Source organism: Neophocaena asiaeorientalis, unplaced genomic scaffold (assembly GCF_003031525.2).
Source record: "Neophocaena asiaeorientalis asiaeorientalis breed wild unplaced genomic scaffold, Neophocaena_asiaeorientalis_V1.1 scaffold138, whole genome shotgun sequence".
In the NCBI taxonomy this organism is placed as follows: Eukaryota; Metazoa; Chordata; class Mammalia; order Artiodactyla; family Phocoenidae; genus Neophocaena; species Neophocaena asiaeorientalis.
In genome coordinates, this window is record NW_020172632.1 from 7,351,823 (window position 1) to 7,366,730 (window position 14,908).

The 14,908-nt window shown below is 41.4% G+C and overlaps 1 protein-coding gene across 1 annotated transcript in view; it reads right to left on the reverse strand.

The window, feature by feature from the left end:
* USP24 (ubiquitin specific peptidase 24) overlaps nucleotides 1–14,908 on the reverse strand; it is an 85,430-nt gene that overhangs the window by 15,399 nt on the left and 55,123 nt on the right. The window contains exons 38-46 of the mRNA XM_024739237.1: nucleotides 13,662–13,812; nucleotides 12,083–12,178; nucleotides 11,297–11,400; nucleotides 10,751–10,864; nucleotides 6,225–6,321; nucleotides 3,766–3,882; nucleotides 3,289–3,381; nucleotides 1,652–1,754; nucleotides 370–491 (exon numbers count right to left, since the gene is read on the reverse strand). Coding sequence (XP_024595005.1) covers nucleotides 370–491; nucleotides 1,652–1,754; nucleotides 3,289–3,381; nucleotides 3,766–3,882; nucleotides 6,225–6,321; nucleotides 10,751–10,864; nucleotides 11,297–11,400; nucleotides 12,083–12,178; nucleotides 13,662–13,812 — 997 coding nt within the window. The remainder of the gene's footprint in view (nucleotides 1–369; nucleotides 492–1,651; nucleotides 1,755–3,288; nucleotides 3,382–3,765; nucleotides 3,883–6,224; nucleotides 6,322–10,750; nucleotides 10,865–11,296; nucleotides 11,401–12,082; nucleotides 12,179–13,661; nucleotides 13,813–14,908) is intronic.

Consider the following 14,908-nt stretch of genomic DNA (forward strand, 5'->3'; position numbering starts at 1 on the left):
AGAGCTGTAGTGTTCCAGGACCAGGGACACATACAAGAGACTGGGAATAAACTCTCTGATAATAAACTGAATGGCTGTGACTGGGGAGGTGCCATGTACCTAGCTGCTGGGACCTGGAGGGGTAATTAGCTGGGCTGGATCTTGAGGCCCAATTCTTAGTTGCAGACAGGACTAAGAATATTTAGTCCTTATTTCTTCCTGACACACATACAGGAAATAAAATTATTTGAAATAATCACTTCTCTTAACAATACTCCCCTTCATCAGAGCAGCACACAAAATACAACTTATAACAAAAGGCATTTTTCCTCAAAAAGAAGAAAACAGCTAAAACAAAAAGAAAGTGGCTTTAGCAGAATAAGTACGTACCTCTAACAGGTAAGGTTTCCCTTCGGACAAAAACAACAGGGCTTCGACTTCCTCGTGGAGGGGCAGCAGGGGACTCGAGGGGGCAATGCTAATAGGCGGCCGTTGTTTAAATACACCCGGAGCTTTAGGGGACCAAAGAAAAACCCACTTTACTGGATATTATCACATGAAATCGACTCTAAAAGGCAAAGAGATCCCCTCAAGATTCATACATGCAACCACTGAGCACCTACAACTGTTCCCTCACAGACATGAGATGGGAGAAAACACCTACCCCTCTCTTTCAATGTATGCCCAGGATGTAGGTGTAAGACCTCTAGACTCCTGGTGATTCCACCAAAGACAATCTTCCAAAGAAGTTAAAATATACAAAGTGCATGAAAAAAAAAAAAAATGCCCAAAGTGCCTCTGAAGAGACCCTGGACAAGGCACTTCTGTTGCTCAATGGCCAACACCACCTGTGCTGTGCAGAATCAACCCACGTGGAAGGGGTTACCCCACATGCTAGAAAAGCAAGGACTCTCACTCTCATTTTCTTTTGCAAACCTTTCTAACTCATGAATGCAGTGGCTTTGCCTCTGTAGATGAGCGAGTCAGAGTTTAGGAAGCATACTCTAGCTCACGACCGTCTGAATGCTCTCCCACGTCCCTTCAGACAGCCATCGGCATTCCCAGATCAGAGGGATACCCTGTGCTTTTTATCTAGTTTCCTGGTCAGATGACATGAAAACCCTACCACAGGCTCGGGGGTCAGAGGCTTGCATTCCACACTGGCTGCCACGCCCCTGACTAGTGGTGAGACTTTCAGGGGCTACTAGACCTCTCCCTATTTCAGCTTCTGCACACACAGGAGGGGAACTGCCCTCACAGGTTTGCTGAGAGGATTCAACACAACAAACTGCGAGCCCCACGGAAAGGTACAGCACACAGGAAACACTGACTACTTCTCAGCTGCTTTCCTGTGTTATCACTGTTACCGTTGCTGTCATGACAAGGCCTAGAAGCAGTGTAGAAATGTACCTTTAACCCTAGTGTGTTGTTAAATACTTCTATATCCCACCCCAAAGAAATGACTGGCTTGCTCTTGTGACAAACTAGTAAAATAAGGTGAAGTTTAACGTGGACTGAAACAAAAAACTTTAAGTGTTCCTCAAATAGCCAAATGAGAAACAAGTAACACCCATTTAACTGCCAACATTGTTACTCTCCACGTTACACGTGTTACTGACAAACTCACCATGTCTCTGTTTTCCTGATGTATTAGAGACAGGTTAAAGCTTACCAACGTTTCTTTGGGAAGAGACGTCTGAGTGCAAGATAAGCAATGCCACTGTATTGTGAAGGTTCCCAAATTCTCGTGCCTGTGCCGAACTCCATCGACGTATCTGTTGTCAGAGAAAATAAAGTGGATGTTAGTGCTCTGGTTAGAAGGGTGTGTGCGGGTTCCTGATACTCTGAGCCACATTCTTTCTCAATGTGTGACAGTAGGACAGGTCAAAGTCCAAAAAAGTCATGGGTTTTAAGCCAGCTTAAGAGTGGCTTAACGCAGATGTATATTATCTCGTATTCTAAAACAAATCCATTTATGTATTGAATTCAGGTACTGAGCACTCACCCTGTGCCAGGTAATTTTCCTACACCCAGTATAGTGGGGAAAGCCTGTGAGGCTGGAGGTCTGCAGGCCTGGCTCTCCTCTGCCACTCGCTGCACCACACGGATGTGGGTGAGTTCTCTACCTGACTTCCTTGTGTAAAGACAGAGATAACCTACCTGTTCCGCCCACTTCGTGGTTGTGAGGACCAAATGAAACATGAAAGGTAGAATGTTTTCAAACTCGTGTGCTCCATAAATGCAAAACAATATCAATCATACAACATAACACCATTAATTAAATCTTATTTAAATTACAATGAATTTAAATCAATCGCCAGTGTCAGTGGCATCCCTGATAAGGAAAAGCTCGAAGTGAAAAACAGATACTGTAAATCTCAACATAACGTCAACACACAGAGCATGTCAGTATTTGTTTCTTTAACACTAGAGTCACAGCGGCAAGGTGGTATGAGAGGAAGCTGAGAGGAGGCCTAAGTAGCAAGTCTGTCTCCCTTAATAAAGAAAGGAAAGCTTCCCTAGGCAATGCATCACATACAGGGGAAACCAGAGCTTTAGCCCTGTGACCTTGTCAAGGTTCTCACAAGTCACAACTCTTCTGAGCTGTAATTCTTGCCTGAGAATGGGGAGGAAACTGCCTGCTTTACTGAATTGTGAGTTTCAGAGGTACGGCGTGAAAAGTAGCCAGTTCCATAAACAGTGTTTACCATTACAGCATGTTCACATTTTGTGTATTTTAAATCTATCAAACAGAAGAAATACAATGATTGGAGAAACACACCAATACGGGAACTCCAAACAGGAGACTCATTTTCTGATATATCTGACCCTGTCATCACGAAACCACTTCCCTTTCATTTTCTGAATATGAGTATCACACCTGCAGCAACATCGTTCAGCGTGTTAATGGTTCAACCCCACATCTGAATCCTGGCCTGTGACCAGCATCCCGTGTAAGCACGTCCGCCAACACAGCCTGCTCACAGCCCCAGAGAGCAAGTGGAGGACCCAATGCCACTATTTCTTGAATGCTTTCGAATCCCCCAGGCAGAACCCATCTTTCCTCCTAGGTCATTCAGCACTTTGCATTTTGAGTGATATCTTAGTCAGTCATTCCCACTGCTTACAGCATTTAAAATAAATTCTATGAGGAGGCTGTAAAAATAACTGAACTCCAAAGAATTTTAAAGGCTATGTAGTACTTATACCTGGACTCTGATGAAATTAATATTTATTCCCTACAAAGAGAAACACTGTGGCTTCCAAAACTGTGGCCACTTCGCGGGGATAAACGAAAGTAGGCATTACCTGACTGTTCTGCCGGTTGGCCCCCAGGAGAAAGCTGATCATGTGTCGCAGAGCTGAATGCTTCAGAAGAAGATCTCCGGCCCTAATTCCTTGCTGTCACGAGATATTGAGAATGACAAATTATATTCCTATCCAGACAGAGATCTATTCCAAAAATACAGTTAAATGAGAAGTCTTCAGTGGTCAGTTAAGTTTTTAAATGGTATAATTTACATGTACTTGTTAAAAATCTAACAGCCCTGCAGTGCTGCACAATGGCCCCTAGTTTCAATGCAGACTTCTACTCCAACAGTAAGTAACGATCCCTACGTACACTGGAATTCTTGCAAGTAATATAATTGCACGAATTAAGATTTTTAAGAAGAAACACTCATAAAACCATATCATATAGATCCTATATTGACCAGTCTGAATTTTTTGCCCATATAAAATTCCTTTAGACTATCAATCTGCTATATTAGGAAAAAAATCATTTACCTTTTGTACAAAAGTGTTGAACAGGAAAAAGTACTGAGCACAGTTTTTACAATTTTCAGGAACATCTTTATCCAACAGAGCAAGTAGTACCTCCAGTAACTGATGAAGGCTCTTTAACTGATTAGAGGAAAGATGAAATTACATAAAGAAAAAGAGTGTAAGACAGACATTTGTAACAGGATTAATCTGAAGTAAATCACCATAAGAACAAAAGGAAAGTCTGATTGATACAATCCAGTCTCAGATTCAGATGGATTTATGCTTTGGAGAGCAAAAACAGAATTATCAATTTGATCTTCCAGGGAAGACTGGTGGAACCGTAGAAATAATTAAAAGAAAAGCCTAGTTTTGTTTCCTAGCTTTCAAACTCAAGGGCACGGTTCTACTGCCTAATCGTCACATTTTCTGCAGAGCCCATTTCTTTCTGTCTCTTAAAAGGCTGGGGGTTTAGAGGTAACATATTTCTGAATCCCTCCCTCCACTATGCTACTTCTTCACATAATCACAGATGCAAAGAATAAAAAACACAGACACAGGCATAGGGGCTAGAAATCAAGCCAATGGAGCAAATGGAGAGCAACAGCCTGACAGAATGACAACGGTAATATCGACTCAACTGTGAACTTACTTGAAAGCCCGCTGACGCCTCATGGAAAGCTTTGAAAAACATTTTATTTGTTTAGAAACCATTTTGGTCATCACATTGCTTCTTCTTTCCCTCCCACCCCAACTGTTTTTGGACAAGTCCCTAGAAATTCATGTGTGATCTGAGAATTAAGACCAGCCTTACTACTCTTTATCAGTTCATTTCCTCTGGAGATGGTTCTCACAGACTTTCGAAATATTCCCATCCATCCTGTCACACTCGTTATATACAGTAAAATCTACCATTTATGTAGCACTTCATTTCAAAGTACTTTACAATATAAAGTGGGTAGCAAGAGGTACCATTTCCATTATGGGGTAAAAATAGACATAAAATACATCAGCTGGATATCAAGTAGAATTTACTGAGGCAAATGGTTTATGTCCTCCACCACTCCCTTCCCTTTCTCCCCACTGCAGCCCTGCCTTTAGAGGTTGGTGGGATGATGCCCCATGGCCTGACCCCATCTGTAGGGAGACTACACTAATTCTGCCTTTATCCTTTGTCCGGGTTTGTACATGGGAGGAAGGAGGAGAGTAAGAAGGTCCTTATGTTAAATATCTGAGAAAACTTCCACAGGGGTACTTCAGAGCAACGGTATCCTAACTGTCCTAAGGCTGCTCCCAATGACCTATTTTTATATATTCTGCAACCAGGTAAGGTTTTGCCAAAAATGGTTCTGCTGTTTAAGCTGATCGAAAGCCAATGCCTTAGAGTAAACCTCCACTTCCTTAGGATCCCTGGAACTGAGAGAGACAGTCTTCCTCTAGGTCCTCCCTGAAGAGTATATTTGACCTCCTTCTCCATCCTGGATTGAGCGGAGCTCCTGAGCATGTCTGGTCTAACGGTGCACCCCGGCTCAGGACTGCTGAAGGAAATAAGTGCCTGGGTGCCAGGCACTGGGTGTGGATCAAGGGCCTCTTTAAAGGATTGAACAGTAAAGCCAACATCTGAATCTGAAGCAGCAATTCCTAGAATTTGCCTTCAGTTCATTGAGACCCTGCCTCCAGCCAATTTATAAGCAGTTTATAAGGAGCCAATTCGTTCTCAAAACAACATTTTTCAAAGTTTTCCATGTAGTGTCAGCTGTTTGAAACAGCAAACTTGGGAAGTAACTGCTGTATTTGCTAGGACTTCATAACAGACTGTATAATCAGACTCATGTCATTTATGTCCCTAAGACTTAAAATTTGGGGGGACTGAGGATGATAATAAATACCATGGTTTGTTTTAGCACGTGTGGCATTGTGAACCAGAAGAAAATATGTTACAGAAAACATGGTTAAGAAGAAGAAGAAATTCAGAGGAACAGGAACAAGGATTAGGGAATAACGGAGATCAAAGAAGGAACTATTGTGGCCAATGCCCCACACTGGACGGCACTATTTGGTCCGGCTGCCAAATGAAGGTTCGGATCATGAAAATAACTTAGGAGGGAAGAGACAAAGCCAGGGGTGGCTCAAAATGACTGTCGGTCTAGACTAGAGACTCTAGACTCAGGTTGGTCTTAATGCAGAGAGATCGAACACAAACTCTCAAGAGAAGACTCTGAGAAGGAAGTGCTCTAGACAGAAAATCCTGACACAGACCAAAGCAGATCTGAATTCCTAGCCTACCCTGACATCTGGGATCTGAGGAGAGGAGGACAGAATGCCTTCTAGCCTGGCATTTATCAGGAAGTCAGTGCACAGAACGTGTATTTTATGTGGATAATTACCAGACTCTAATCCTAGGCTTTCTTTCTTATTATATGCACTTTAAAACATTTGGTAAAAACAGAATGTGTAAATAACATTTAGAAAACAAGACTGACCTTATCCTGATAAAGCAAGGCACTGTCTAGGGTTTTCTCCAGGATGGTGGCCACAGCGACACGTACTTCTCTCACATTGCACTCCAACAAGAAAATCCTAACATAGAGAGAAACGTGGTGTGAAAAAGCAAGATAGATTTCTATAACCCAACCTTCCCAACATGGTCCCACCTACTGTCCAAGAAAAAAAATACTCCAAGATGTCAGCTCAAGTCTCCTGAGAGCGTCAGCACACACAGGCCCTTGTGAGGGAGGAAGGAGGAGAAAAAGGAAAACAAGACCCTTGAACACAGAAAGTGGATTTTTTCCTGTTTCTTCTTCCTCTAAGATGAGTATCTGTATAAATGTAAATTCAGACTTCAAGAGATGTACAAGCAAAGAACCTAAAATTTTATAAGTTCTGTTCACTCAGGAGTAGTTCTCCCTGGCACCCCTTCAATGTCTCAGAATAAGACATAAGTTCAAAATTCTGAGTCGACACAGCACCTCCCAATCCCCCTGTGCACCTGGTGTTTCCATCCTTTCATTTTCCTCTCCTCTTCCCTCCCAACGTTTCCTTATCACTCAGTCCTCTCAGAAGCATGTGAGGCTGAAAAGGTCCTGCTTCCTTCTTTTCTTCTTCTTCTATGATGATGATGATGATGACGATGACAGCAGTTTTAAGGTTTATCAGCCACGTCCATCATATTTGGCACACCCAGTGTTACACTGGGATACTACACTGCCCGCTGCAAAGGCACGACCCAATCCAATCCTCCACACCACCAGGGCGGTAGAGGCAGCAGCCTCAGATGTGGCGGAGGGCACGGTCAGGCAGAAACATCTGCTCCCTGGCGCCGGGCAGTGGTGGTAACTACCGGAGAGCAACTAGGTAACTGCATGCTTCCCCACAGTCAGCTTTTCTTTCTCTGTTTCACACACACACCCTGACATGACAACCCATATTATAATCAGCACAGTGAAAACTTACCTATCGTTTCTAATATCTCTTAACAGAAAAGTCTCACTGTTCCATGAGCAAGATTTAATATAACAGAATTTTGATGACCAAAGGCAAAGCTGTCCTGAGGCATTCTTTCAGGTCACAGCAGTGAAAGCTGCTCTGGTCCCTGTCTGAGGGCAGCATTTGCTGACAGCCCTGCCCTCCTTCTCCCCACAGGAAGATGACAGTGGAGCTTTCTGAAGCCACTTCACTTCTGCTCATTGCACGTAACTGTCAATGCTCAGCATTAGCTACCTCATGTGAACCTGACACAAGGCTCTGTTCAACATCCACTAAGATTCTAAGTGGCAACTCCAGGCAAGTTTAAAAGATAACAAGTACTCTTGCAATATTTAGCTCTAGATGTCTGATCAGATTTAGGTACAATTCTTCTGGAAAGAATATCTACAGGGGGTGCTCCACATTTCCTATTACAGACATTAGGAAGCATCGTGAGAATGCAAACCCAGAATATGGGCACTTCTACAGGACTAATGACCTGTCTCACGCCAGTTAAATGGCATGACAGAAAAGGTGGTGGGGAAACGGAACAATTACAGATTAAAAGAAACTTAAGAAACATACAAACCAAATGGAGACCAAATGGAGCTCATTTGGAGCCTGATTTGTACAAATTCAATGGTAAAATAACACTTTTGAGACATCTGGGGAAATCTGAACATGGACTGGGTACAGGATGATAGGAAGGAATTACTATCATTTTTGTTTAGAATGATGATGGTAAAGCACTCATTTTATTTTTAAACTTAATCTGTTAGAGATACATGCTGAAAAATTTACAGTGAAATTATATGATGTCTGAAATTTACTTTAAAATATTTCAGAGGATAAAAGAAAAGTATGCATGTGAGCGTGTGTGGGAATTGGGATAAGCAAATAAGACTGGCCAAATGCTGACAACTCAAGCTGGGGATGGGTACAGGAGAGGGTTCGTTATTCTGTTGACTTTAGAGTATGTTTAAAAATTTCCACAACATAAAAAAAATTTTAAAGATGTAAAGTACCCTTCATGTTAGTAGTTTTAATTGCTTTAGATCAATTTGCAAGCATTATTTGCTACTAATTTAATTTTTTACACTTATAATTACATTTAAAAATTGTCCCCCGAAAGGACTACAGAGGGGCTAATCTGAGAGACAACAGCCTCTTCACACGCACAGTTACTGAGGTATTACTACAGTGTATGTTTATTTTTTAGTTGTAACAACGACAACTTAAGCTATCTTAAAAGTTCTAAAGAAATAAGTAATTAGAGAAAGGAGAATATTAATTCGATAATGATGAGTAATTGGGCTTTATAAAGAAAGAGACAAAATATAATAAACATTACCAGGAACATTCAGATTAGGTAATTCACTAGATTCTTTACCATTAGGAATTCAAAGAAACCAAATCATACTACCAAAGGAAGTTACTGTAAATAGAGCTGCAATGAACATTTTGGTACATGACTCTTTTTGAATTATGGTTTTCTCAGGGTATATGCCCAGTAGTGGGATTGCTGGGTCACATGGTAGTTCTATATGTAGTTTTTTAAGGAACCTCCATACTGTTCTCCATAGTGGCTGTAAGCACAGGGAGATCAGCTAGGTGGTTTGTGACCACCTAGAGGGTTGGGATAGGGAAGGTGGGAAGGAGGGAGATACAAGAGGGAAGAGATATGGGAACATATGAATATGTATAGCTGATTCACTTTGTTGTAGAGCAGAAACTCTCTACAACTCTGTAGAGCCATTGTAAAGCAATTATACTCCAATAAAGATGTTAAAAAAAAACAAAAACAAAGGAAGTTACTGAGTTTTTCTGGAGATATTTAAGAGCGAGCCTGCTTAATGGCAAACTAAATATTTTGCCATGTTCCTTTCAAATGGATGATGATTCTATGACGTTCTACTGCTTAACACAATACTCAGGAGTCCTAATGGGAAGATACTTTGGAATTAAGCTGGAAAAATGGGTGAAAGGTTATTTTTAATGCAAACTCTAAAGGGACAGGCAAAAACACTTCAAAGAAATGTTTATCTGTTCTCTCTTTATGAACTGTATGCATGTATTCATGCACAAATACGTGAGCACTTAATGCAGGGAACCAAACGGAGTAGCTTCTGCCCGTCAGGAAGCTGAAGTTTAGCGGAGGAGACAGAGCAAACAATGGGGCAGATCTACTTTAAATTGGGTGGCCCTTGCCATCTGCTGGATGAGAAGGTGCTTTCTAAGCAAAGAGTAGAGGGGAGACTTTCAAATGGAGGGAATAACTGGCAAAAAGGTCTTTAGGCAGGACAAAAAGCTTCGTGTGTTCAAGGAATCAACAATCAGGTGAATGATAAGCCAGGTGGAAAGTGAAACACACAGGCAAAGCCCATACTCAGGTGAGGTCTTTTGTATCACATTATGGCAAAGATTTTGGATTTTATTATAAGTGCAGTGAGAATCCACTGAAGAATTTTTAAGCAGAGAAGTAACATAATCTGTTTCAAAAGAACCCTTTTGTTGCTGTATGAGGTACACTGGAGGAGGCAGAGGTGGAGATACCAAGCAGGCCGGTGAATGAATGTCTGAAGCTCAGACCTCAAGATGAAGGGGATACGGGACCAGGAGTTTCAATTAGATCTTAACTTGCCGCCGCACGACGATCTCCCTTTGGGAAGGGACTTGCATTTCTGAATTCCTTGTTGTCTGTTTTAAGTTGAGAGATCCAGAGCATATTTGCATGCTGACAGAAGTGACCCAATAGAAAACTCTGGAAGGTAAAGACGCCAACTTCCTTGAGAAGCTTTGCTCATGTAGAGAGATTCACTTTGAGAGGAGAGAGGATGCTTCCTCCACTATATCAGGAGGAAAGGAGAAGATGGGAACAGACTGGTTGGTGTGCAACTTGGGGCGGGGCGGGGGGCTTCACCTGTGCTGGGGTGAAGGCTGAGGCAAGGCCACTGGCTAGCAGTGGGTGAGCCCGCTCGGCACGCCCGAGAGGCGTGGGGCAAGCTGCGGCAGAGGGAGGGGAGCGGCCACTGGGGATAAAGCAGCCTGGCCACTGACAGATCAAGGTGCTCGCTGAGTCCCCCACATCGATGCTGAACTCTCCGAGGATAAGAGAATAAGGAGCAAGGTGTAAACATTCACAGTGATCGGACCTTCTTGAAAAATCCAATTACTTTTGTATTACAGATATGTAGGTAAATATACGATCATGGTATATTTGCCACACTATCATGCTATCAAAAACTTTTTGAAAAATAATATTTTAGCCAGAATCTAAACATATTAGCAATACTGTGGTCTTACTGTATAACCCAGGATGGCTGATCTTTACTTGCCACCAGACTGTGAGTCCGAGGGAAGAGATTTGTATTTTGGAATCCCCTGAGCAACAGCAGTTGCCTGTGAGTGCCTGGTTACCTGCTTAGAATTGATTCCAACCAGAAAAAGAATTTCAAGTTGAAATAAAAAGAGTTATGAGAAGCTTCAGCTCTAAATCACTGGAAGAGACACACATTTCTTTTAACTGAAAGATACTGACACTTACTTTATCAATTCTCGTCCTTCAGAACTAATAAAATATTCAACCAGCCACTGACAAGCATCAAAACTTTTTGAAAGTAATGCTTCAATAGTGGCAATCCATTCTTCAGTGTCAACCCTTTAAAAAAGCAAAGACAGCGATGTTAGACAGCCCAGCAAATAACTCCATGGAGTGTCGCTCATTTTTTTTTATTTAAAAAAAAATTTTTTTTGGGGGGGTGGGGTGGAGGATAAGTTATGTACTCAATGACTGCTGGACTAACATGGATAGTCAGTTCAACCCCCATATCTGGATATGACTTTTCCCAACTCCTAAAGACATACAGCATTTACACCACAGTTCTTTTTCTGTTTTGTCCATCTTTCCTACTGAATTAGAAATACCTTAAAAATAAGAACCCATATTTTAATCATCTGGGTGTATTAGGTAGTTGCCTTCAACTACCTAAAACAATGTTTTGAATTTTTAAGTGTTTGAATTCATAAATTCAACTTGAATTTAACTAATGTTTTTTGTCACAACAGACTATCAAAATGTGTCACCTCTTACCTGAGTTTTTTCTTTGTCCGTAGATAAGTTTGAAAAAGGAACTGAATGGCAAGCTGTAAGCTCACCTTTGCCATGCAAGGATAGTACGGATGCTTTAATTTAGTCTACAAGAGAGGGAGAAAAAAGACAGGCTATTCTTCACTGAAGTTTTATAGATTATTATGCATTGTTATGGACTGAATAATGAGATATATATAAAATAAAGTTAAATACTAGTAAGAAAACTCCAGCCAGTTCATAATAGAAAATGTTGCAGTTAAATTTTAAAAAGATTAAGAAAAGATATCTCCTTCATTTCTTTTATGAAGCCTTCTCAAAATAGAGCCTTCAGACCACAGCGTGTTAATTAAGCTACCAACAGACTAAGAAAGTCTTCCCCTTACTGGCAAACTGTGATCATGGTGCTCAAGAAAAAGAAGCACTTAGAAGCTGATCTTGAGTCTGGTAACATCTGATTACGAACTGGGAATAATTAATCTCCTCATAGCCCAATGTCCGTTTACATCACCTATGGCTACTCTTAAATTTTTTATAAAATATAACAAGAGCACTTAAAAAAGCCAGTAAGTAGAAACCCACACTCATTCACAATCTGCATTATACATTCTGAATACTGCCTGTATTTTAGTATCACCCATTAAGTGACACATTTGTGGGAATTTTTTTTGGCATTTAATCTAAATGCTAACAAGTGAGAGTGAGGGTGAGTCACTGAATGCTTTAGTGGAAAGATATTTAACTATGATCCTTTCTAATTTGTTTAGTAACAATCCAACTAGTACTTACAGCATTCAATGATGCTAAAGACAAAACAAAACTGAAATAATCACTACTGTACACATCTCTATTCTTCATAAACTTGAGGTTTTCATCTCTCACCATCTATAAAAGAAAATTGGTAATTATTTTTAAGAAACAGGGTAAATTATTCAGTATGGAGAAGACATTTTTACTGATATGTTAGGTAAAATGGGTTCATAAAAACACTTCTCTCAAGCCTTCAAATTTTTAAAAAGGAGAGAGGAAATACTTCCTTTCAAAGATAAGAAGTTGTAAAAAGGTGAATTATGATTCATTAAACCAAATTCTTCTGGGAAATTCAGGAAGACCACCATGTGAAGGACAACTGAATTCTAACCTGTTAATCTGAGTGGAAAGGGACAATGAGAGCTTTCCCAAGTACAACCAACCCCATGCTCTCTGTGTATCGGATGCTCAATTCTCTCTCTCTCTCTCAATCAAAGACTCCATATTTTTCTTAAATCTTTTGATTCTGGCTACTTAGCTTTTGATTACTTAGTGTATAAAGTCTGGACTGGGCAGTTGGACAGTCTGAATTTAAATCCTGGCTCTGTGACACTGGCAGATCATTTCTCTTTTCTAAGCCTTTTCTCCTTTTCATCTGAAGAATGGGAATAAAACCTGGTACTCCACGAGAGTGTTTTAAGAATTAGGGATTTGTTTAAGCATGTAGCACAGAGTAGGTATTCAATAACTAACGGTTTTCACTGTTATATTGGTTTTACCCAAAGCTTATGAACCTTATTTTTCTCTCCAGATTCAATAAATTTCAGCAATGTGTTTCTGCACTGCCCACTCCCTCCCTCTTGTTTTTTTTTAAGATGTTGGGGGTAGGAGTTTATTAATTAATTTATTTTTGCTGTGTTGGGTCTTCATTTCTGTGTGAGGGCTTTCTCTAGTTGTGGCAAGCGGGGGACACTCTTCATCACGGTGCGCGGGCCTCTCACTATCACAGCCTCTCTTGTTGCAGAGCACAGGCTCCAGATGCGCAGGCTCAGTAGTTGTGGCTCATGGGCCTAGTTGCTCCGCGGCATGTGGGATCCTCCCAGACCAGGGCTCGAACCCGTGTCCCCTGCATTAGCAGGCAGATTCTCAACCACTGCGCCACCAGGGAAGCCCCCCCTCCCCCTTGTTTATGTGGGGCATCACACAGCAGGTCAGTGACAGCCCTGGCCAATCTTGAGTCTGTTGCCACCTCTGTGACAAGGTGGGTCAGAAGACGTGGCGCTAGAGGTACAACTACGTCCACAAGAAGGCTGGCAGGAGTAGTTCTGGACACATGAGATAGATTTTTACATTTATCTGGATTTTATCCCTTAGAACTTTTTTTTTGTTTTGTTTTTTTGCGGTACGCGGGCCTCTCACTGTCGTGGCACCTCCCGTTGCGGAGCACAGGCTCCGGACGCACAGGCTCAGCGGCCATGGCTCACAGGCCCAGCCGCTCCACGGCATGTGGGATCTTCCCGGACCGGGGGACGAACCCGTGTCCCCTGCATTGGCAGGCGGACTTTCAACCACTGCATCACCAGGGAAGCCCCCTTAGAACTTTTTATACAGTTCTTACCTGGTATATGCGAACAGGCATCTTCTCCACAAATAGCCCTTTCTTCTCACCCTTTTTAACCAGCTTGGTTAGAATAGAGAGCCGGTCATTGTTAGGCCTATGGGGCCGAGGAGATGACTGAGGTGAAATTTCTGGTGAAGATGGTGCTGACCTAAGAGATGGAATCAGAAAAGTGTTTGTCTAGAATAAAATAGCTATTGTTTTAATAGTTTGCTACAATCTATAAACTTAACATAAACAGGGTATTAGACTTAAACTGTATACTTTCCTGATCTAATGTATTAAAATGCAAATTCACAGAAAACAGGACCTTTAAAAAAACTTTTCAGACAGTGCTGGTATAGTATTTACTGGGTTGGCCAAAAGGTTGGTTCATTTTTTTTCCGTAAGACGGCTCTAGTAGCACTTGGTTGTCTTTAACTTCATTCAGAACAATTTTATTAGACTGTATGTGACAGCTGTCAGATCAGAGCGCACTAAAAAAAAGACTTATCAAAATTTGTGAAAATTTTTGTATAGCCATTTTAATATTTAAGATGGAAGAAAAAAAGCAACATTTTTGGCAAATTATGATTATTTCAAGAAAGGCAAAAAAAGCAACTGAAATGCAAAAACAGATCTGTGCAGTGTGCGGAGAAGGGGCTGTGACTGATCGAACGCGTCAAGAGTGGTTTGCGAAGTTTCGTGCTGGAGATTTTTCGCCGGACGATGCTCCACGGTTGGGGAGACCAGCTGAAGTTGACAGCAATCCAATCGAGACATTAATTGAGAACAATCAACATTCTACCATGTGGGAGAGAGCCGACGTGCTCAAAATATCCAAATCAAGCGTTGAAAATCATTTGCACCAGCTGGGTTATGTGAATTGCTTTGATGTTTGGGTTCCATGTAAGTTAAGCGAAAAAAAACCTTCTTGACCATATTTCCACATGCGACTCTCTACTTAAACGTAATGAAAACGTTACGTTTTTAAAACAAATTGTGACGGGTGATGAAGAGTGGATACTGTACAATAACGTGGAACGGAAGAGATCCCGGGGCAAGCGAAATGAACCACCACCAACCACACCAAAGGATGGTCTTCATCCAAAGAAGGTGATGTTGTGTATATGGTGGGATTGGAAGGGAGTCCTCTATTATGAACTCCTTCCAGAAAACCAAACGATTAATTCCAACAAATACTGCTCCCAATTAGACCAACTGAAAGCAGCACTCGACAAAAAGCATCCAGAATTAGCCAACAGAAA